General features: G+C 44.4%; 1 protein-coding gene across 3 annotated transcripts; it reads left to right on the plus strand.

Moving 5' to 3' along the window:
• Positions 1–2,440: 2,440 nt before the first annotated feature.
• LOC310666136 (membrane-spanning 4-domains subfamily A member 15-like) lies at positions 2,441–22,934 on the plus strand. Of its 3 annotated transcripts, none has more exons than XM_083416770.1 (6): positions 2,446–2,824; positions 6,910–7,029; positions 16,672–16,728; positions 18,694–18,825; positions 20,301–20,414; positions 20,938–22,934. In XM_083416770.1, the coding sequence occupies exons 1-6, from the start codon at positions 2,735–2,737 to the stop codon at positions 21,058–21,060; spliced, it is 636 nt and encodes a 211-aa protein (XP_083272896.1). In that variant the 5' UTR covers positions 2,446–2,734; the 3' UTR covers positions 21,061–22,934. The 3 variants fall into 3 exon arrangements, with proteins under 3 accessions (XP_083272898.1, XP_083272896.1, XP_083272897.1); XM_083416771.1 differs by having other exon boundaries at positions 2,448–2,824; positions 20,304–20,414; XM_083416772.1 differs by lacking the exon at positions 6,910–7,029 and having other exon boundaries at positions 2,441–2,824.
• The last annotated feature ends 324 nt before the right edge of the window (positions 22,935–23,258 follow it).

Here is a 23,258-nt window from a genome sequence, read left to right on the forward strand (position 1 = left end):
CTCCATTCCCCACCCACCCCGCTTTCCTCTTTTATTTCATCTGAGATTTAGAAAGGAAGCCCCTGGGGGAAAAGACCTGTCCTCTTGTAAAGTGCCAGCAACACTGATGGTGCTATATAAATGAACCAGCCCTGCTGAGTATCATGCACAGGACTACCTAGCACTCTTTCCCTTGTTTGCGTGGACATGGACCTTGCATCCTATGAAACAGGTAAGTACTTTCAGCAGACTCGGCCTCCTTGACCTTCAGGGAACTTTCCACTTAGGAAGGTCTTTCTGCAGTGGAAGCAGTAGTGGGTGAAGTTTCTAAGTAGATGTGATTGATTCTGTTTTATGGCCTTTAATGATGTTATCAGTTGTGACATTTTATTGTATGCAGTAGGTGGTTTATGGTCATACTGTAATATGTATGTATCGATTGCTAGCTGCTTTGCTTCCGAAACTGGCATACGTTAATCATGGCATGTTGACTGGCCAGACTATTTGGATAGATCTTAAAACAGCATGAGGGCTCTTATTCAAGCTTACGTTTACCCTTGGGGAAGTGTGCCTAAGTGATTTCACAGCCCTTGCTCCTCTGCAATCTTAGCTACCCAGTCTTCTTGAGCTCTGCTGCTTTTTTGGGGGGGGGGGGGAGATTCCAATTATTTTTGAGGTTGCTATGGCAATATTGGCTTCAAGAGTATCGCAGATCACCTTTGTAGCACTTAAGCATGACATGGATTTGGATTAATACCTAAGCCTTTCAATGACTATTATCTGTGTCTGCCTGCCTGCCTGTCTGTCTGTCTATCATCTACCTACCTACATACCTACCTACCTACCTACCTACTTACCTACCATCTATCTATCATCTATCTATCATCTATCATCATCTATCTATCTGTCTATCATCTATCTATCTATCTATCTATCTATCTATCTATATCTATCTATCTATATCATCTATCTATCTCTATATATCATCTATCTATCTATCATCTATCTATACCTATCATCTATATCTATCATCTATCTATTTATCTATCTATCATCTATCTATCTATCTAATCTATCTATCACTTTCATTGCAGTGTTGCCTTATCTCAGATTCTGTGTGTTGTTTATTCTGTTATCTTTGTGTAGTTATATTTTGCTTGTTTCAGTCCACACACAAGAATCCAGCATGTGGAGTCCACAATCTGGAGGGTGTGTTAGACACTGAATCTTAGCGGTACATATTCCAGATCCATTTTGTACTGGGCCCAGGCACCTCCATAGTCTAGGCTGATGCAAAGTGCCTTATGGTTGCTGTCAGGCCTCCCCACTGGCCCCTCAACTTGAAAGATTATGGGAATGGCGGTAGTAGGAAGGGCTTGCACCCTAGTTTGGTGGAGGAGCTGCTGCTAGGCCTCATCAAGCTCCGGCAGGACCACTGGTAGTACAGCAGGGCTTTAGTTTGGAAATAAACAATCTGAAATTAAAATTGATTAACTTTGAATGTTCACTTGATTATTTCCAAATTAATGCCTTAACCTGTCCTAATCAGGTGGAGGGGTTGTATCTGCTTACCACAAGTTAATACCTCTGGCACATTGCAAGGGGGAAAGGGGGATCCCTGGTTGGCTTTAGAATGAAATATAATTCTTGGAACTCCCTGCAGCACCCAAAGGCTGATTAGATCCACACAACCTCAGCAAATGGAATCCAGGCTACAGGATGCCACAAGCAGAAATGAGATGCTCTGCAGATCTGTTTTGGCAACACAAACAAAGACACAAACTTGTCTTTGTGGCAGGACCGAGTCGGAAGCTACAATGACTTTGAAAGAGACAACTCAGGCTGTAATCCTAAGCACACTTACTTGGAACCAAGTCCCACTGAAATCAGCAGGACTTACTTTTGGGTAGGCATTTATAAGATTGTGCCATCTATCTCATATTTAGATGAGATGCACCAGGGCGGTCTAGTGTCGCAAGGCAAGGATTACAGAGATCTAGGTTCACAACCCTCAACAGCCATGAAGCTCACTGGATGAATTTGGACCAGTCGCCACCTCACAGCTTAACCGACCACACAAGAGTTTTGTGAGGATAAAACTGGGGTGAGGAAGACAATGTGCATTGCCTTAAGTTTCTGGGAGAAAAAGCATTATATAAATGTAATGTGGCAAATGAATAAAACAAAAGCGATATTTCAAGGTAGATTTTGCATTGCCATGGAGAAGATCCAAGAATCTTTTCCTTTGGTGCAGGAGAGTCTTCTGACCAATTCCTTGGTACCTCATGTTCCCAGTTTTCCATCTCTGTTTGCAGCAAACTCCTGTCACAGGGATTTTCATCAGTGTCGCCTCTCCAGACTAAGCATGTATTTCCCCTGGAATTTGGTAGTATCATGCAAAACACCCACCCACCCACCCCTGGTTTTGCCTTTGTGCTTGCTGAGGAAGCAGTTCTGGCAGAAGCAGGATTTACCTATGAGCAGCAGCAGCAGCATCAGGAAGAGGGAACGAATCCCCCCACCACCACCCCGTTCTGTCTTTTCTGCAGCATATCCGACTGTGTGTGACATCACCACTGACAGAAGCCAATAAGACCACTCTTTCTCCTTTCCCTCGAAGAGAGAGTGCTGGAGCTGAGCGCAACCGGGCCAAGCGAGCTGCCATCCATGCTCAGCCTGCGTGGGGCTGATGCAGCTGAGTGTTCAGTTGCTAGGGACCGAGTAGGCTTGGGAGCAAACGCGCCAGCTAGTTCCCATGCAGGGAATGGGGACCTTCCGGCTGGGGAGAAGGACTGTGATGTACACAGTGGAAACCATCCCCAAAGGGAAGAATCGAGTGCTGGGGGTGAGTGACAGAACGGTGGGGGAGGCACTTTGGGGAGGGAGGTGAGCTGGGATATTGGGGGAGGAGGAGGAGGAGGGGGGAGAGGACTGGGGTGGATTCCCCTGAAATGGCAGCCGATCTCCTAACTTAGGGGGCAGTGGTATTCTAGATCACTCCTGTTTCTGAATTAAGCATGTGTGAGAGAAAGAGAGAGAAGCAGGACGGGGGATGGTGGAGAAACATCAGGACGGCTAATCATTATGGTCCCTAAAACTAACCTGGGAATTTATTATGTCTCTCAGATGAAAGGGAATAGCTTTTTGAGAGAAGCTCGTTCTCAGGACGTGGTTTTGTGTATGTGTGTGTATTCATATGCTAAATATCCCCAAGGAGCAGTAATCTGCAGCCAGAAAGGAGAGTGGGAAAAGATCCTGCTGGTCGCTACCTCTAAAATGCCCGGTGCCCTGGTGTGTGCTACGGGGTTGCAGACTTCAGCATCAATTTTAGGCGAGGGAACAGATGAGCATTCGTGCCTCAGTACATGAAGGAAGTGAGCAGCATCGCTCTAGCAACACAGCACAAAAGGCAGAAATAGGCAGTGGAACAGGATCAAATCCTAGCACCACTATTTGCGAGAGAGAATTGCTGTGTCCATCACTGTTAGCTACAACAACTAAATGGAGCCTTCATGTTCAAAGGCAGTATACCCCGTAATGCCTGGTGTTGGGGACAGACAAGGGAGGGCCGTTGCTTTTATGCCCTGCTTCTGAGTTTTCGAGACACAATGGGCTGATTGCAATTGGAAACAGAATACTGGACTAGATCGACCATGGGTGGGGAACCTGTGGTCCTACAGATCTTGCTAGACAACAGCTCCTTTCATCCCTGACCATTGGCAGCTGGAGTCCATCAACATCGGGGAAGTGGGGGCACAGGTGTCTATCCTTGCATCAGTCTGATGGGGGAAACTGGACCGTTTACAAACCTGACCTGGGGCCCTGAACACTAATTCCAGATATGGTGTGTGTGTGTAGGTGTGAATACTTTGCACATGCCCAGAGGCCTTCTCCTCACTATTAATCCACATACTCCTGCCAGAGCTCAGAACTAGCTTTTAAAATGGGTTCCATGGCTGAGTCTTGGTGAGTGGTGACTCAAAACAAGCCTTGGCACTGATCCTAGAGGCAGAGTGAGTTTTTCAGCCTTGCCTTGTTCTGAATGTTAAGAGCAGAGTCAGAACACTCTTGCAATGGTTTGCAGATAATAAGGAGCAGCAGTAGACCCGCCCCCCAACAGCCTTCTCCCCTCTTTCCTTTCCTGCCTCTTTACAGACTGATGGAAGATAGCAAGACATAGGGCAACGCTTTGGGGAAAGAGAAGGCTTTAGGGCCACATTACTGAGTGGCCCTGCTCAGTACGATGACTTTATAAAGCCCAGATTCCATGCCACTCTCTTTATGCCTGTGAAAAGGTTTCTTATTCTGCAGTTGTAAGAAGACAAAATGCATGGGGCTGCCTTTAAGACAATAGCTTAAGCACACGGCCATATCCGTTGGAATCTGCATAGAAAGTAACTGCTGTGTCTACTACACACTCACGTGTACTGGTCCTGCACAGGTTCAGAATAAATGAGAGTTCAGCACATTTACAAAGGGAAATCTCATGGCTGATTCGATGCATTAGTGCTACAGCGAATTATGAAAGCATGGAAACAGACTTTTCCCTACCTTCTAAAAATAGGTATGCCGCTGTGCTGGGATTTCCCAGACCAGCAACACCGACTCCCTTTATGAACACAGCCCAGCTCCCAACCAGAGCGTGTGGGCTTGTGAGGCAACAGATATGCTAGAAGAGTGCTTTGGGTCACCACAAAAATAGCCTCTTGTCAGAGGAACTGATGTCAGCACACTGCTGTGCTAGGCTGCACCATACTGAAAAGAACTACATTTTCAGTGCAATCCTACACATGCCTACTAAGAAGTAAGTCCCTCTGCATTCAATGGGGCTTATTCCCAGGAAAGTGGGCATGCGATTGCAGCCCTAGTCTTCCTGCCCATCTGTTGGCACAAATGCAATTCATACGGTGTGCCTTGTTCTCTCTTACCGAGCCGCACAATCTGCACAATTGCATGGAAGCACAAATGCACTGAGATGAAGATTATGTTCAGATAAAAATGAGAGGCACACAATTCCCCCCCCCAGCTGACAGACAGACAGACATTAAAAAAGGAAGAACGGGGGCTAGTAAATATCAGGTTATTTGTAAAGCAAATTCAGAAACCTTGGTCAGGGGTTGTCCCAGTCAATTCTACTGTGTGTGGAGTAGATGCAAGTGGTAATCTCCTGTGGATGGCAAATTCTACTTGGTTTTGAGCCAGTGAAACTGATGCTCCACCAAGTGGGACCTGATTCACCAGCAGTGAAGATGTGGCCTGGCCTGTAATTTCACAGACACCTGCCATTTTCACCAGATGAATCAGTATAGTTCAACAGTGTCCATTAACTTTGAAAAAGTGATTTAGCGACTCTGAAGGTGTCAGACTTGTCACCTAGTGGCGCCTTTGCTTATGCTCACAGTGTTGTTGTTTCTTACTTGTTATTGTGAGGATACCTAGCAGATGAAATATTGTCTCTCCACCCCTACAAACACTATTCTCATGTGCACCTTTTCCAAAGGTAGCCAAAGTGGTTCCCTCCATATATTGTGGACTACGATTCCTATCACCCCTGATCATTGGTCACAGCTGGCTAGGGCTGACGGCAGTTGTAATCCATCGACATCTAAAGGGAACCACTTTGACTAACTCAGCCCCGACATGTAATGTTGTCAGTTACCTTCTGACGGCTGCTATCTTCTTTTCCTCCTTGCAGCTGTCTTAAGTTTCCCTGGCCCTCTTTCTTCAGCTGCTTGTCAGCCAATGCCAGGACAGAAGAATGGCCCTAAAACAGACTAGATCCCAGAAGGCAGGCAGGCACAAGCTTGGTGGTCCTTAAGAATCATTTTTGCTTCCTCTGCCTTTAAACAGGCTCCAAATTGAAGCATCTTCCACGTATTATGAGCCCTGATCAGTGTCTATCCAGCTGACCAAAACGCAAGAGGCTTATATTACAATATTGCTGCGGTTTCTTTGGCTGTAACATGGTGGCAGTTTATTCTTACCCAAACTGTTAATATTTGTACAACCAACAGCCATTTGAGTTGAAAACTGGATTTAACAGAGTCCTTTTACACATGCCTCACAAAATCCAGAGCAGTGGCAAACCAGATGGTCCCCTGTGTACAGGCCAGGGCAAATGAACACATTTCAGTTGATATTCTCCAATGCCTCATTTAGAATAGCCTTGTGTAATTTATGACCCAGCTAACCACAGCCTATCAGTCATAAATTTCAGCCACCTCCCATTTTTGCTGTGCCAGGCAGGTGGTAAAACCAGGATGTTTGCAGATAGATAGATAGATAGATGTGGCCCTATCATAAATGGCTGGTGACCTGAATCCAGCTTATTTGAATACATTCTGCATACATCCTCTGTTATCTCCCATAATCTGGCTGATTCTGAGTTAACCAAAAGACCAGGATTCATTGCCTGCTGGGAGTCCTAGGAACAATCCAAACAATCATCCAACAGGATTTGCGTTGGCCATGAACCCCCTCCTCCAAATCTCACTTTCTCTTACTTGCTCATAGGTGCACCTGGATCAGCTCAGCCTGGCTTGGAGTAGATTTTAGTGGGATGTCCTCCTCCTCTGCCAACATCTGAACAATACGGAAGTGTTAATTAGAGCAGATTTTGTAAATGTCAGCTTCCATTTAGTTACCAGATGACATTAACTATACTGGTGAACAGTCGGCAACAGTGCTTAGAACATAAAGATCTCCTGATACACAAAGTCAAGTGAAATAGATGAAAATTGTGAAGCACTTTCTCAGCAGAAAGATGCCCTAGAACGTAAGGAATAGTGATCTTACCATTAAAAAGATCAACCCAGAAGATTCTCTGGCGTCAGTCTTTCGAAGTTGGTGTAATCATTAAGGGGTGTGTGTGTGTGAATGTTAATTTAGTCCATCAAGTGCCGAGTATTATTCCCCTGATTGTTCCCACAGACCATCCAGATCATGACTGGCTTCATACACATTAGCTTTGGGATCATTCTCAGCACCTTGACCAGTGTATATACCTCATACTTTGTGTCTGGAGAGATCCCCTTCTTGGGAGGAGCATCCGTGAGTATCATCGCACATGGGACTGGACAAGCCCCCCTGGGAAGATGGGGAGTGAGGTGGAAGAGCGAGGAAGGAAAGAGTGGAAAGAGAGTTGGCATGCCCAGTGTGAGAAAGAGATAGTAGCATCCTGGAAGGGGCATCCGCTGTTGAAGGAAAAGTTTGCAGAGCCATCAGAAAACTCCCGGACTAGAGTGATTTGCAGCGCAAGCCTAGTCTTGTCTACTCGGAAGTAAATTCCATTGAGTTCAGTGGAGCTTACTCCCAGGTAAGTGGGTGTAGGATTACAGCCCTAATGGAGATTTCAGGCAATGCTGCGGAGTGAAGCCATCAGATACTCTCTTGGTTTATAATGACAACAGAGGTGATGTTTTTCATCTTTCAAAAGTGTGTAATCCATTTTGAAACTCATTAAGTGTTTTACCTAAAAATGTCCTTTATGTTCAAAAGATATGTTATAAATTTGGACTTCCTTGCCTCCCTTCCTCCCTCCCTCTTCAGTTTTGTTTTGAAGTGTTCAGAATTCTTTTCTTTTCATTATAATGTATTGTTAGCATAGTGCAACTAAAAATGAAAACATTTTCATTTTAAGGAGATGCCAATTTACATTTTAAAAATCAAAAATGAAAATCAAACAATTTCAAATGCTCTCTTTCTCATTCTAGGGAGCAAAGACATAAATGATTGTATGGGTTGTGCTGAAATCCTTGGACTAAATTCCTGGGGATAAATTTAGTATTTTACTTCTAGGAAATTTCATATTAGAGAAATCTGACACTGTCTAGAATGTGTGTGGTTCCCCCCCTTCACACAAAATCTGTGCAAAACTTAAACAAACTTGTCAAAAACTCCAAAGACACAGTGCCCTTTCTGCTGAAAAGTCTGTTTTACATCTTGTCACCCAAAGATGTCCTCTTTGGGTCTCCATGCAGAATTACACAGAAATGCATGAACCCTCAGGTGCAAACTAGCCGCTATATGAACATGGGTTTAATTAATTTCTGACTAAAATGAAATGAAAAGCACTCTTGGAAGGCTTAAATTTCAAGTTGGGAAGTGGCAGGGGAGAAACGGATGCTAAGCAGGGTGTCTATGTACAAAATCACCTGCCCTCACAGGTTTCCAGCAAGGCTACCATTAGGCAAAGAGAAGAAGCTGCATCAGGTGGTGGAAGGGTTCAAGGTAGTGCCTTCTGCACCTGCCCTGCTGCCTCCACTACAGGTGAAGAAGTGGTGCTGGACTCAGAGCTGATTTCCAGCAAGATCTTGCGAGATTTTGGCAAGATCTTGAGAGATCTTGCTGGAACCTACTGTTGCCGCTGCTGCTTCACACTGCCACTGCACAACCTAGGTAAGAGATGCTTGGGCGCAGGCAGGGTGGCATTCCCCATTTCTTCTCAAACAGCAAAACAGGATGCCCTACCCTTGTTTCCAGACATCAAAATGGGATTTTTCTTCCCTGGGGGAATAGGGAGAAAGCAGCTTCGGAAGGAGCAATGTTGCAACAGAAAATTAGCCAGGAAGGGAAGAGTGAAGCATAACACCACCTTTGCTACTCCCCTCAAAATCACAGTCTCCTGAGGCAACTTTTCATTAAAACAAACAAACACTGAGTAGGGCTTCTTTACACACTGTTGTATAACATGTGTAGTTTTCCTGAGTCATACAGTGGTACCTCAGGTTACAAACGCTTTGGGTTACAGATGTTTCAGGTTACAGACTCTGCTAACCCAGAAGTAGTACCTCAGGTTAAGAACTTTACCTCAGGATGAGAACAGAAATCGCGCAGCAGCGGCAGTGGGAGGCCCCATTAGCTAAAGTGGTACCTCGGATTAAGAACAGTTTCAGGTTAAGAATGGACCTCCAGAACAAATTAAGTTCTTAACCAGAGGTTAATTTGAAATTATGAACATTGAACTACTCAAAAGAAGATATGCAGCAGTTCTATCAAATGTTATACAGTATAAGCTACTGTGGGTGGCAGCCTTAGAGAGAGGGACACCCTGCCCTCGTTCCTTATGTCCCAGTCTGAAAGATTGGAAATTACAAGCACCTTCTGTAAATAGGTTCAGGGGTTCAGGTCTGAGAGCCACACTGGTCTTATTTGGGGTTTGGCCTTATCTGAGGGTATATTGTTACATGCCACCTCAATCTCCAAGTGGTGCGAGATTCCAGGGGTTGGGGCCTGGAGCATAGAATCAGTCACCAGGTAATAGGCAGGTATAATTTCCACTGCAGCAGTCTAAATTACCATTTAACAGCCCTGATTGTTGTAGAAAAGGGTGGCTACATTATCTTTGATAATGTAGTGCCTGTCCACACTAAGTGACGACAACATCAACTCATAGTCCTCTCTTCCAACAACATGGAACATGTAAAAAGGCTTTGGGAATGTAAGACTGCAGAACGGTATAGCCTATTAAACTTAGTTGTTGCAGTTCATGCTGAAAAAACAGCAGTAATTTCAGATTTTCAGTAACTGAAATAAAGTGAAAACACACAGTCATATAAAATGTTTCCAAGTCTCAGAACTAGTTCTTTTTTTTACAGAAAGGATAAAATGTGCCTTCAACCCTAAGGTTTTTTTATATTAAAAAATCTCTTTTTGTCTATGGCAGAATCAAGCATCTGGTTATCTTATGACAAAATGTCACCTCCAAAGCTTTGTAAAAGATTAGCAAGTATTTCACATACATAAACCTTGAAAAACCAAACCAAAGTGATTTGGTTGTTGTGGTATGGTTGGAATTGTGATATCATAAAAAATCCCAGTGAATGTCTGTACATTTGCCACCCATTTTCCATCTCCTGAGGCAACCAAAATAACTTCAGTATTAGATAGTGAATTCATTCTTTTTGAAGGAGTGACTCTAAGACTTGGGAGGCATAAAAAAGCAATCTTTGTCTCTGGATAATGGAAGTATTTTTAAAAAGTCCATTGACAGGCTAAAAGTTCATTAGACCTGTGCAGGCCTTCCAGCTAGCATTAAGGAGCCTGCCCAGAACCATGGAAAGCCTACAGCAAGAGGTTCTCACCTTTTCTGCTCTCAGGGCTCAGGGCTTACTGAGCCCCAACAGTCACAAAATGGTGGCAAATGGAGGAAGAGTTTGCCATAATCAGCTGGCAATTACTGACATCATTTCCTACTAATATCTAATCCATCTTTGGACATTCCTAAATTCTTTGCTCCAGCATTTTCCTAATGGCAAGGGTTCCGTACCTAAGCTTTCCTCAAGTACAGACCTTTGCTCTGGAGCTATTTGTGACAGCCTCTTTGATCCATTAAAAAGGCTTTTTCTTTTATATTTTTCTTTCCCCATCCCCACATACCTCTCAATGTGTTGCTGGTTTTTTTTTAAAAAAAAATCTCCTGTAATTTCTTCTCCCATTCTCCTTTCACACTAGTACCATATCCCTCAATTTCCAGGTTCTGTCACCCATTTTCCCTGGTCCTTTTACAGCCACTTCTCATTCCCAGAACAGTTTCTCTCTCCTATGCATTCCCTTTTTATTCCCTGTTTATATAACAAGGATTGCCTTGTATATCCCTTTTAAATTTTCTTCAACACCTCCTCTGACTCTTTCACCTTGGTGGAGGGAGAACTTCTCCCCGCACCTCCTTCTCTGACTCCTGGCCACCTTTACTCAGCAAGCAAGCAGTTGCTAATGCTGGCACTGGGTCCAACTAAAAGGCTATTGCCAGGAGGGATGGAGCAGGCAAGTGAGGAGGCTGTTTACGAATCACTGGCTTAGAGGAGACAGAGTCCAGTGAGCTAGACAAGAGCTTTCCTGTCTCTCTCCAAGACCAGAGCAGCAACTGAAGACTTCACCCAGCCACAACTAAATCCAGTGCCACCTAGTGCCAAAACTGTCCAGATGGGATCTTACTGGATTCTCTGTTCACATGATCTTGTTGGGTTGAAGGGTGCAGTTCACTAACTGGGCAGAGCTGCCATCTTCAGAGTGACATGGCAGAACATGAGCAGTTAGATTGAAAGACCCTTCGGCTTAAAAATAAACAAAAAAACACTTCACGGGTATGCAGACGTTGATGCTGGGGAAGGCAGGGCCAGCCCCAAATTTTTCCCTGTCTGAGACAGAACATAAGATGGTGTCTCTACCCATTCTATGTACTGATGCTGACTAGATTGGCAGTTGAACCTTACTTCAATGCTGTCGATGCGATAGCATCCTGCAGTGCACCTGAGGGCAGCAGGCTAGTTCAGGAGATATATTGACAGGCCTGCGGCAAATTTAGCTCTGATCACCAACAGTGAACAAAGGCTGAGGGGCTCAGGGGTTCTACTGCCTGAGGCAATGACTCCAACCTACCTGATAGTAGAACCGGCCCCTCAGAAAGGTGTTTTCAGTAGTGCTCTGTGAATAACGTGAATCCTAGCCAGTCCTTGGAAAGTTCATTTTAAAAAGGAATTAGTTGCATTGCACCCCTCCCAAAAAGAATCAAGTACAGTTCAAGTTGAGATTCCTGCATTTCAGGGGGTTGGAATAGATGACCCTTGAGGTCCCTTGCAACTCCATGGTGCTATGATTCTATGACCCTTTAATTCATATTTTGTTCACGTCATCCTTGGCATTTCCCCCCAGCCTTCAGAGTTTTACAAGCTGCTCTGCTAAAATGTAAAACATACTCAAAAAGTCTAAGAAAGCACGCACTGTGTAATGTCAACAACTGCTTTACTTATTACCCCCAACAACTGTGTTCTTTAAGCTTAAATAGGAGCATCACTTTTCAAATAGGTGAAAATGGTCAATGCATTGGCCACAAACGAACAGAGTTAGGGGTGATGAAACCCTATAAGAATTGAAATTTCATTGAATTAGAAATTGCCCAGAGTTCCACAGCAAAAGGAACTTAATTCGTGTTCACCCAGAAATTTTAACAGCTTCTTTCAGATGTAATTCAGAGATTTTTTAAAATTCAGTGAATTAGTTATTCTGAATTAGTTCATTCCTTCCGAGCACTGATTCAAGCCTGCCTTCTGGCCCTGTCTATTCCCACTTAAACATCATAATAGGTGTTTTAAAAGACAAGAGTTCTCTGTGGCTTTCCAACACCTCCTCTTGCTGCATGAGAGAAGGAGCTTTGAAGAAGGACAGCATAGGATTACCCAGTGCCAGTTTTAACCTGCATGCAGACAGCAAGCACATACTTTAATCAGGATCCACATTGGGTTACCATCTGTACAAGCTGATATGCAGTATGGCTTCTCTGTGGTGGTTGTTACGATGTCACCGTGCAACCGCCCCAGAAAAGTGCCGCCATGTGGCCCTGCCTCTTTGTGGATCTTCCTCCTCTCTACCAGCTTGCCACCCTCTAATGGAAGAGGAATGACAGCGAGAATTCTTACTTAACCATTTGCTTATTGTGCAGCCTTAAGCATACTTGTTAAGAAGTCCCATTGGACTTAATTCATGGAAGAAGAAAAAAAGTTTAGGATCAGGGATAGCAAATGCATTTTGAGATCTTTGTGGACTCTCCTGCTATTTCCTCAACATGTGTAAATTCTATGCTTCAAATCATTTGGGGAAATTCAATCAATATTTTGAATATTCAGTATTCAAATATAGAGAGAATTTTGCTCTTCTGATATATTTACCACTTTCAAGGCCTAATCAGATGTTATTAGGGCACATAGCTGCTGCCAGCGTACATGACTCGCCCTGCCCTGCCATATGCATGTCACCAGTAATGTCAAATAAACATGTCAGATAAACATGTGAAATGACATCATGCTGTCAAGCATTTATTTCCCCATCCTCTGTAGCTGCCAGTTAACTGGAGTGGGGAAATACTAATCACAGTGACATCATCAAGGAGATGAAGGGGGCAGATATTGGTCTGCCACAATGCATTCCCTGTAATGTTTAGTTAAGCTCTTACTATCCCAGTCAAAAAGCAACTCCTTTTTATTTCCAGGGGTGTGGCCACAGCAGCATTTTATCTCTCTTTCTCTCCCCCCCCCCCCCGTTCATCTCTGGTTCATTTTTATCTTGTATTGCTTCAATACAAATTTCCCATATAGGGATGGAAGGATCTGACAATTTTGGTTCTCTCAGTTTCTCATTTTTCTCATTTTGAACTCAGTTGTCTGCTTTTTGCAGTAATAATTTTAAAAATCCTCTTGAAAATTCACCAGTGTTTTAGTGCCAATTTCTCCCATTAAACACATTTTTATATGCAGTTTTGAATAATGTACACATTTTTGTCAAGCAATTCCCCCCACTCCAATGTAATGCATTTTTGTATGTTCTTTTTCAAGAATACCTCCATTCTTATCCCTAATGTATGTGTTCTTGGAAGCATTTTTGGGGTGGAGAACTGTATTGTAAAATTCTGATGTGTGAATTTTGAAGGATAGCGTATGAATTTGATACGTTTAGCTTTAAATGCATACTGAATCAAATTTCTCCCTCCCTCCCTATACTCCTGTACACATGTGCCTCCTCCTCCTCCTGGATTTGTGAGCCTAAGCTGTTGTTCTTTATTAATGGCAGACTGCACAAGATTGCACTCCTGCAATGTCAAGGAAGAATTGGGAAGGAACCAGTTTGAGGAGCGGATGGGTTGCTAAGGTGTCTCTGGCGGAAGTTGCATGGATGCAGTGGACACAAACTTTGCAGTACAGTGGTACCTCGGGTTACATACGCTTCAGCTTACAGAGTCCGCTAACCCAGAAATATTACCTCGGGTTAAGAACTTTGCTTCAGGATGAGAACAGAAATCGTGCGGCGGCAGCATGGCAGGCCCCATTAGCTAAAGTGGTGCTTCAGGTTAAGAACAGACCTCCAGAACAAATTAAGTATGTAACCAGAAGTATGTAACCAGAAGTAAGAAGAATTAAGTATGTAACCACTGTACTAGGAAACTAAAAATACACCAGCAACTAGGATCAGGGTAGGGGTGGGCCGAGGGCTATGGAAAGGGAAGAAATTGCATGAGAATTCTGGCCAGATGATAAGTCTTTGCTTCTGTATTGAAACCCACATGTTTACACTTTTAAAAAAGAAAAAAAGAAAAAAGTGTGGAGTGCTAAACAAATACAGTTCATGAAATCTGATCTGAAAATGCCGCTTCTGCAAGTTATTCTATAGCAGATCATACAGAAAATAGTGGGTGCACCCTGACCTTACTTTAGGGCAAGTGCGTGGGGAAATGGCTGCCTAGCAATGGGTGAGGTTAGGGTGGGGTGCGCTGCCAACGTTCACTCCTACTGTTAACCTGTGACTGTCTTTTCTGAGAAGTTTCATCAACATCTCGTTTTTCACGTTGCAGTCTGTTCACACACATCTTCCATTCTCCATCCACTTCAATCAACTTACTTGCCTTGGGTGGTCTCATTCTATAGTTCAATATTCCTTTGCTATTTATTGGTGTCCTTCTGTGTTGTCTTTTACTTTTTTGTGTGTGAGGCTTAAAGTGATCCTTGCTTTAAATTGCAATGGGATGCGAATGGGAAACCTAAGGTGCGCAGAATGCACACTTACACTGTAAAAGCCTCGATTCTGCTTTCTAACAGAGCCATCTCCAAATCTGAGGGGGCCCTTGGCAGAGGGCTTTCTGGTGCCCCTCCTCCTCTTACAGGGTGCCCCTGGCTTCAGGCTTGCCTGCTGGTGGCAATGGGCAGCTTCAAGCCCCCGTGATAAATTGCCTGCCATGCCCTGATACCATGTTACTCTGGGGCATTGTGGAGAATTAAAATGCTAGGCTTCTGCATTCCCGGCCTCTGCATTGGCACCCTAGGAGCAGTCTGAAAGTGCTGGCATAGCCTGATTAAAATTGGCCATGGTTGAGCAATGGAGAGGTTCAAAGATTATTTAAGCCTCACGTATGAAATCACCCTTAAGTTGTTTCTGCAAAACCACTTCCCCAAGATGCATTTGTTCCCCACTCTGGCCCTGATTAGGGCTCCAACAAACATTCACCTTGAAATTAACACAGCCAGACAAAGGACTGCTAAGGATACTTGTCTCACTGAGTAATCAGATTGTTTTGATACTTTCTGCCCTCACAGTCCTCAGCCGCTGCCACTTTGTCTGAGGTGATCAATGGGTTCTCTTGTTTTCAAGCTTCCTTGACATCATCGCATAAGAGTCGCACCCCTTCTTCGTGTAACCATTGACAAAATAAAATGGTTCACCATTGGAATAAGCAGCAGTGTGGGGGAAAGAGGCTAAAGAAGACTGTGAGGGCAACGGACGAAAAGGGAAATGGCTCAGAGAAGTTCAGCATTGAGACAATAGCCCTCTTCGAATATTCCATATGTGAGTTAGCTAAACTCACGATGGTGTGCATAGGGCACTAATTCCACACCGCTGATGCTGTTTGCATCACCTTCCATGAGTTGTGATCTGAATCTACAAAGTGAGGGGCCTCCTGTACTCATGGAGTCTTCCTGTGTGTGAAATAGAATCCTAACAGATTCAAAAAGTTCCTACGTTTACCACCACCACCATTCGACTTGCAGAAGGCTAGGCAACAGAGGTGGGCTAGTATGCTTGTACCCACAGCTCCCCCTTTTTGTGGTCACTTGACTCAAATATAGGGACGCGGGTGGCGCTGTGGGTAAAACCTCAGCGCCTAGGGCTTGCCGATCGCATGGTCGGCGGTTCGAATCCCCGCAGCGGGGTGAGCTCCCATCGTTCGGTCCCAGCTCCTGCCCACCTAGCAGTTCGAAAGCACTCTTAAGTGCAAGTAGATAAATAGGGACCGCTTTCTAGCGGGAAGGTAAACGGCGTTTCCGTGTGCTGCGCTGGCTCACCAGAGCAGCTTCGTCATGCTGGCCACGTGACCCAGAAGTGTCTCCGGACAGCGCTGGCCCCTGGCCTCTTAAGTGAGATGGGTGCACAGCCCTAGAGTCGGACACGACTGGCCCGTAAGGGCAGGGATACCTTTATCTTTACCTAACTCAAATATAAACCACTTGAAGAGGGCCAAAGTCAATGTCAGATATGTTCACATGTGTTGAAAACTGCAAAAATAGGAGGCTTCTTTTTTCTCTTTCTCTTTCTTTTTATTTTACTTTATTTTCTTTTATTATTGACACTCACAAAACCAAACGTTTCATCTCAGCTCTAAAATCAACGGCATCAAATGCACTACACTCTTTCTGTGGCTCCGAAGCAGAGAATCCATAGCATGGCTCCGCATCACCCCAGTCACTTGAGCTATCACTTGATCAACCATTATTCTGGGGGTGGCTCTGCCTAGGCTCAGAGGTGTCAGGTCTCATTCATCTTGTGCCTCCAACTTCCTTTTGGAGGTATGAGGTGCCTGCCAAGAGTACAGAAATAGTCTTAGTTTTGAGGCCCAGAATGGAACATTGAAGTAGACGAAGGGGATGTTAAGTGAGTTGTAAGAAGATCAGCTGTCCCAGACAGTAGATATATTTTACATGTGGGAAATCTGACCTGGCCAGATGATGGGGCAGCCTTGCTACATGTGGTTAAGAGGCTATAATAGATTTTCTCCCTTGAACAAACCATCCTTAAAAATAAATAAAAAGCCAGCAAGGATGGTACCAATCTTCTATCACAGCCTTCTAAGGTGGGTCCAGTGATTGTGGGAAGGGTAACTGCCTTTAACATGACTATCAATTACACACTTGTTTCCTTCCTCCCAAACAGTTCATTGTCTCCGGATGCCTCACAATTGGTGCTGAGAAGAGCCCTACAGAGTGTGCAGTGAGTTGAAGTCAGCCGTTCTTTTAACTGTAGTCTAACTCTGCTCACCTCAGATGAACAGCTAAGGTTTGGCAGGTTTCTGGGATCAACTGAGCAACAGTGTGTTGTGGTGTAGCGGTTAAGAGCATTGGACTAGAACTGAGGAGACTCTGGTTCAAATCCTTACTCAGCCATGAAGCTCAGGAGGAGAATTTGTGCCAATCACTATTTCTCAGCCTCTCTTACTTCATAGGGTTGCTGTGAGGACAGGTTGTGGGAGGGGCGGGGGAGAGAACCATATGTGCTACTTGAGCTTCCTGGAGGAAAGATGGAATATAAATGCAATGAAAAAATAGTGGAGACTTTGTAACAATAATCTGAAGTGAAAGTAGATTCTGTGGTTAAAGAAAGTCCCATTCAAAGCCTGATTTCAGCCCTGGTCAGATTGCATCAGGGAAGTGGAACTTGTTGCCCTCCAGATACTGTTGAACTACAACTCCCATTGTGCCTGGCTATTAGCAAGGTGGGCTGGTGCTGATGGGATATAGAGTCCAAAAGCCTATTGGGGGCCATAGGTTTGCTACACCTGGCTTCCATGAAATATATGTGGTCCTATTGCAGGGGAATTCTCTGGTTTATATATAGGGTTTTTGCACAGCATTGAAAGGCTCAGTACAATACAGAGGGCCTGAGGGTAGATGATGCAGCTGCCTTGCTGAAGCTTAGTTTTATAATGGGGAGTAGGGCTAGCAAGAGCTATGCAATATGTGCAAAGGATACTGTGGTAGATATTTATGAAATGGCGGGACAGGGCAGGAATGGGGCTATTTCTTGTGGCATTATTGCACTCCTTTTTGAGTTGCCATATATTCCATATGGACTAGCCACAAATTGGACAGAGTGAGAGGCTTGTACCACTTGGAGGAGGAGGGTGTGGAGGATAATCTGCCCTCCTGTGGCCCAGTATTTAGTCATCTTCCTTACAGCTTCTCCATATCATGTTTCCTACAAGAGCAAGAAGCACTGTTCTGCTTTCTGGCATGTCCTTCCAAGGCCTTTTCAGTCCATCCCTGTGAATTATTGTAAATACAAAGCTTTAGGTGAGGAGTGGAAAATTGGGAATGGCCCTCCAGCTGCTGTTGGACTACAACTCCAATTATCCATCACCACTGGCCATGTTGGCTGGGTCTGATGGGAACTGGAGTCCAGTAACAGCTGGAGGGCTGCTGGTTCCCTTAGATCTACTAGATTAGGGCTGCAGTCCTATATCCACTTATATAAGAGTAAGTCCCACTCTTTACCTCCAAGTAAATATGCATAGGATTGCACTTTAAATTCAATGCCGCAGGACCCACGCTCACTGAATTCAGCTGAGCTTATATCTGAGTGAGAGGTTGATGGGGCTGCATCTGAAGTTGTTCTTAGTCTTATGGGAAGAACTTTGAAGAATGCCTTTGTAGTGAGGTTTTGAATCTCCGGGAACCCAGATGAAGCTGCTGCGGAGAGGGTGAGAGTTTCAAGCAGAGGAAAGTTGATATATTCTTCTTGGGTGATCCAGAGCTGGAGGCAGACAATAGCACACAACAGAGGCATTGCTGCTGACGGCGTTCATATACCCCTATTGTCTCTCTTCGGGGATGCACGGAGGGTGAGGAAACCTATTTGAGCAGAGATCACAGCGAGACAAAAAAGAGTGTACACCACAGGCAGTGATGTCTCTATCATGCCGCCTTCAGCTCCCTCCAAAGCTGCCATTTGTGTCTTTCAGCCTAAGCAGCTTCCGTGGCTGCCAGATCCACTCTCTGGGTGCTTCACATCATGAGTCTCACTTGACATCATGAGACTCACTTGACATTGGAATTGAGAGACTGGAGTTCCTAAGCAAAGACTATAGAAGAGGATGGCAGCTCCTGCACTTTGCTACCACTTTAAATAGCAGAATCCCTCCTCGCAAATAGCCTGCATTCAGTGTTTTATGTCTTTCAGGTAAAAGGCTCCCAAGCCATGAATATCATCAGTGCCATCTTTGCATTACTTGGAATATTGACTTTTATAGTAGACCTGAGCAAAAATGGGCCATTTCATTACGATGATAATCATCACTATTCTCTGGTTATGGTAAGTTTCCCTACCTCAGCAACAACATAACTTTTTGAGATTAACGAGGAGAGGGGAGTCAGAGCGGTTAGTACATGCATATTTTAATATAAATGGACTAGCATTTACAATGTGCTTAAGGTGCCTCCAAATCTTGTCAAGCATACAGAGTCAGCATGCCAGTTGCATGGGGACTGTCAGGATCCCAAATGGTAGGTGAGGGTCAAGATGTGGGTAGCATAGTCTCAAAGAGCAACCATTGCACAGTCCACACATCCATACTCTCAGGAACCTCATTATTGTTGTGATGCTTGCCCCACTTATGTGCTGGCATTACAATGTGAAATTCACTATGGGAAAAGCTGCCCACATGTTCCCTCACCCAGCTCTCTCTAACATAACTCTTATTCCGCCACCTTCCCCCTGCTAGCCTTTACCGCTGTTAGGTAGTGCATCAGCGCAATGAACTATGGTAAATGCTAGCAACCAGGATTCCATCTGAGCTGGCCCTGCCATTAGTCAAAGTGAGGCAGCTGCCTCAGGCAGCAGATACTGATGGGTTTGGAATGGTGGTGAGCTGCTTGAGATGTTTGTGCAACACAGCCTTCTCTTCACCCCTTGAATCTGCTTGCTAGTCACAGGTGTGATGAAAAGCATTGTCCCATTGCCAGTGCTGAAGTAAGATTCGACTGACAGGTGAGTGGGCTTGAGGGATGTGGGAGGGCACCATCTTGTCCTTCACCTCAGGCAGCAAAATGTCTTGGTCTGGCCCTGATCTTAAGTAGCATTTGCTAACCAGCTTCAGATCTTGATTCCAGGTCCTGGTTAAGAGGGAACCTAAGGTGACTGACATTGTGGTGCTATTTATTAGTCATGAATCTTGAAAGTCTCCAGCTGAGACTGGAGCCAGACTGTGCAGGGAACATTTCTCTCTCTCTCCCCATCCCCCTTCCGTCTCACATTATCTCTCTGTCTCTCTCTGTCTGTCTCTCTTACACACACACACACACACACACACACACACACACACACAGAGCCAAAAAGCTTTAAAGAGCTGGCATGAAAGTACAGCGGTGGGTGTTTTCTCAAGCTAAATCATTCAGACCAAGGACACAGGCAACCTGATAATAATCCTATGCATGTTTACTCAGAAGTAAGTCCTACTGTGTTCAATAAGAGTTACTCCTAGGCAAGTATGCAGAGGATTACAGCCAGAGTCTCATTTCCTATTAGCAGCTAGACACCCATGCCACAGCCAGATCAAAGCTGATTTATACCCTGACTTGAATTCCTTCCTTTACATTTTATTACCTGCAAAAAAACAAGCCTTCACTGACATTTGGTTGACAGCTTCAAATACCGTAACTTCTTCCTGCGTTCACACAGAATAGAGGGGGGAAAGGTACAAATCTAGGCAGGTTCATGGTAGAAGATAAATGGATAAAGTTCAGTTTGGTGATCAGCTTTGTAACATTGTGTTTGTTTGCTTTTTGGAGAAGACAGGCAACAGGATTGCCATTGTATTGCTGACATTCACCATTGTGGAATTTTGCATCGCATCTGCCACTGCATATTTTTGGTGCCGGGCAACCCGATCTGATTCCAATGAGGTAAGTGTATAATTCTCACCAGAACTGCAATTGCATCTGTGTTTGGGGACCAGAGTGTCTTAGCTGCACTTCAATCAGCTGCATAGGTAAATGCATACGCCAGACATTAGGGTGAGGAAGATGACCCAATTAGGTTGGGCAGATAGTGGGGGAATTGGTTCACGTTCTAATGCAAAGCTCCTTAATTTCCACTTTCTGAAATAATATCCTTCAAAATCCACATCTCCAAATTTTGTGATGCAGTTCTCAAACCAAGTGAGCACTAAAACTGCATGTATTAGGGGAAAGCATGCTTACAAATGCATATATTCTACAAAAAGTGTCTACAAACTGATGCAGAAATGTGGGAAACTGAATTTAAGAATGGAAAAAATGAGAAACTGATGAAAATTGAAATTAATAGTTTCATCTGTCCCTGGGGTACATATTTTAGCTGATCGGAATATAGCTTTGGTTGGATAGGGATAAGAAATGTGATAATACCAGCTAATGAAATCAAGTTTAAATTTCTTCTGTTTTCTAGGCCATATTGATTGAACCGAACACCATCAGGACAGATACTGAGGCCGCGTCTGTAGAATCATCAGTAACCCATCCGCCAAATTCCAATGATGTAAGTTACGATTTAAAAGTAGAGACTGTGTAGAAGACTCAAGAGGAGGAATCTGTATGGAGAAATCACACCAGCTGCACCTATTTTGAGGTGTCAAAGCCGGCCCTTTCCTGCATGACAGAGTTCCGTCAATTACTGCCAGTATTCCAGCTGCCAGGCCAGTGAGGCCAAAGGGACCATCTCTCTTCTTTCTCCAGTACAGTCTCAGCTTTAGACTGTGGCTAAGAAGCATGTGGCTTGATATGCTCTGCATTGGACTAGGAGGTAACGTTTGGACTCCTCTTTTTTGCATAGGCCGTTTATGGAGCTCACCATGAGTTTGGCACATGGATTATTAACATGTTAAAGTGTGTTTGAAGACGGTGTAGTATTGGGGGTGGTCACAGGACAGCTGGAGACCCAGAGAAGAACGTGGAAGGGAAGCATGTAGGAGCACGGGCAAGTCATTAGTGTGTTTTTCTGCCTCTGGCTGGCTCCATTGGTGACCCTGGTGCAAAATGTAAGAGAAAACAGTATGTGGTGTTGATTTGGATGGCTCACTGCTCAGGGCTGCAGCTGGTTCTTAAAGACTCTCTACCTAAGTGGAGCCTCCTGAGAAGTAGCCAGCATATGGGACTGCCTTGGCCCCAATCTCTACATTTGTCCCCCTCTGCACCTCCAAAGCATGGGTGCATTGTAGAAAGCAGCTCATGGGAATCAGTCTGGAAAGCTGATTGGTCATAGGAAGTTTCATCAACAATGCTGAGTTTTATTGAGTGCTGCATACTACTGCATTTATTTCGGTTAAGTGTACATACATATCCATTAAGAATATCCATAGAACAACTCCTGGGAAATTTTCTCCTAGTTTGTTCCCTAAGGGGATCCTTCACACTCTCTTTGTATAGCTTGCAGGTATGATGAGCTTAAAGCAGACACGGTATACATTCCGGATTATTGGCTCCTCCCCTAGCATTAGTCATTCTGGAGCTGGAAACTGCCATCTAATACCTGGAGGTAAGATATGATGTCCGATGTTAGTGGACGTCAGAAAACCTTTGGCAACATTCTGCACAGATTGATTTCCAAGGTAGACCTCTAGCATTTCCTCACACTCCTCAAGGTCAGCCATGGCACTTGAGGCAGGCCCAGGAACAAGAGGCGCAAGTGGGACTAATCTCTGCTCCTACATTGGTAACTTGGAGGGGGGTGAGCCCTGTTGGTTTAAAAGAAATTAACTTTTTGACCCAAGAGGATCTGCAGCAAGTATGGAGGCATTTAGGTGGCAGACCTGAACCTTGTTAGATGTGCTTAGAGTCCCACTGAACTGACTGCAGCATCAGTGTGCCTGATGGAATGAAGGATTGCAACACAGTCGACCATGGAATCCTCCTGCTTGGGCGCTATTGAAATGAATGGGAGCTGCACGAGAAGATGTGCAGTGCTCTTGAGCGGCATCCATTCATTTCAAGAAGGCTTGAGAAAGAGAGATTCCCGGTCGATCGTGCTCTTGGTCTCCAAGAGTGCTGGGCTGGGTGGTTGCTGGTTTTGTTCAGGGTGGGGCGGGTTATTGACTGCATACTGTGTAAGTAGCAAGTAGTGTTTTTTGATCTTTTGTATTGTTGTTATAAGGAACTGGGAATGGCTAGGTCGGAATCCATTCCGCTGGCTTCTGAGCATCTTGGTTAATGTTTCTTCAGAGCATGTTTTCATGGGGAATTTCTACTGACTATTTAATGCCTGTCTGTGAAACAGGGATACCTAATACTGAGTGGCCTCACCGAGGTCTGAATCTTGTAGCTGTTTATATGGTCCTAGACAATTTTAGGTTTTAGAGTCTGCAGCTGATTCACTCTTTCTAGGTCTGATCTTGCTTTTCATGGGTATGATTTTTTAAAATGAAAATAAATTATGTACCTGAAACAACATGCGCCTGTCTTTTGACTTTTTGTTGTTGTCCCTAACAGAAGATTCACCCTCCTGCAGATGCTTGCTCTTATTCCATCCAGAACAAAATGGTGAACTAACTCACCATTCTGTTGCTCTCTTCATTGCAGCCTGATAGCTGTCTCACAGAAGGAGTTCCAATGAATTGGGGTACAGGGGGCGGGCACGAGATAGTCATCATCTATTTCTGTGAATGCTCAAAGTGGATTAATATTCAAAGATAAAGAGCACCATACTTACAAGACACCTGTTAGAATGTAATATAACAAAACACTCCGTGTAATAGTAATAAAACACTCAAATAT

This window comes from Podarcis tiliguerta (assembly GCF_965153285.1).
Source record: "Podarcis tiliguerta genome assembly, chromosome: 1".
Taxonomy (NCBI): Eukaryota; Metazoa; Chordata; class Lepidosauria; order Squamata; family Lacertidae; genus Podarcis; species Podarcis tiliguerta.

Coding starts and splice junctions, on each gene's coding strand:
- LOC310666136 (XM_083416770.1), top strand. CDS start 2,735: ATGCAGGGAATGGGGACCTTCCGGCTGGGGAGAAGGACTGTGATGTAC. Junction 2,825..6,909: donor GGAAGAATCGAGTGCTGGGG/GTGAGTGACAGA, acceptor TTGTTCCCACAG/ACCATCCAGATCATGACTGG. Junction 20,415..20,937: donor CCCGATCTGATTCCAATGAG/GTAAGTGTATAA, acceptor TCTGTTTTCTAG/GCCATATTGATTGAACCGAA.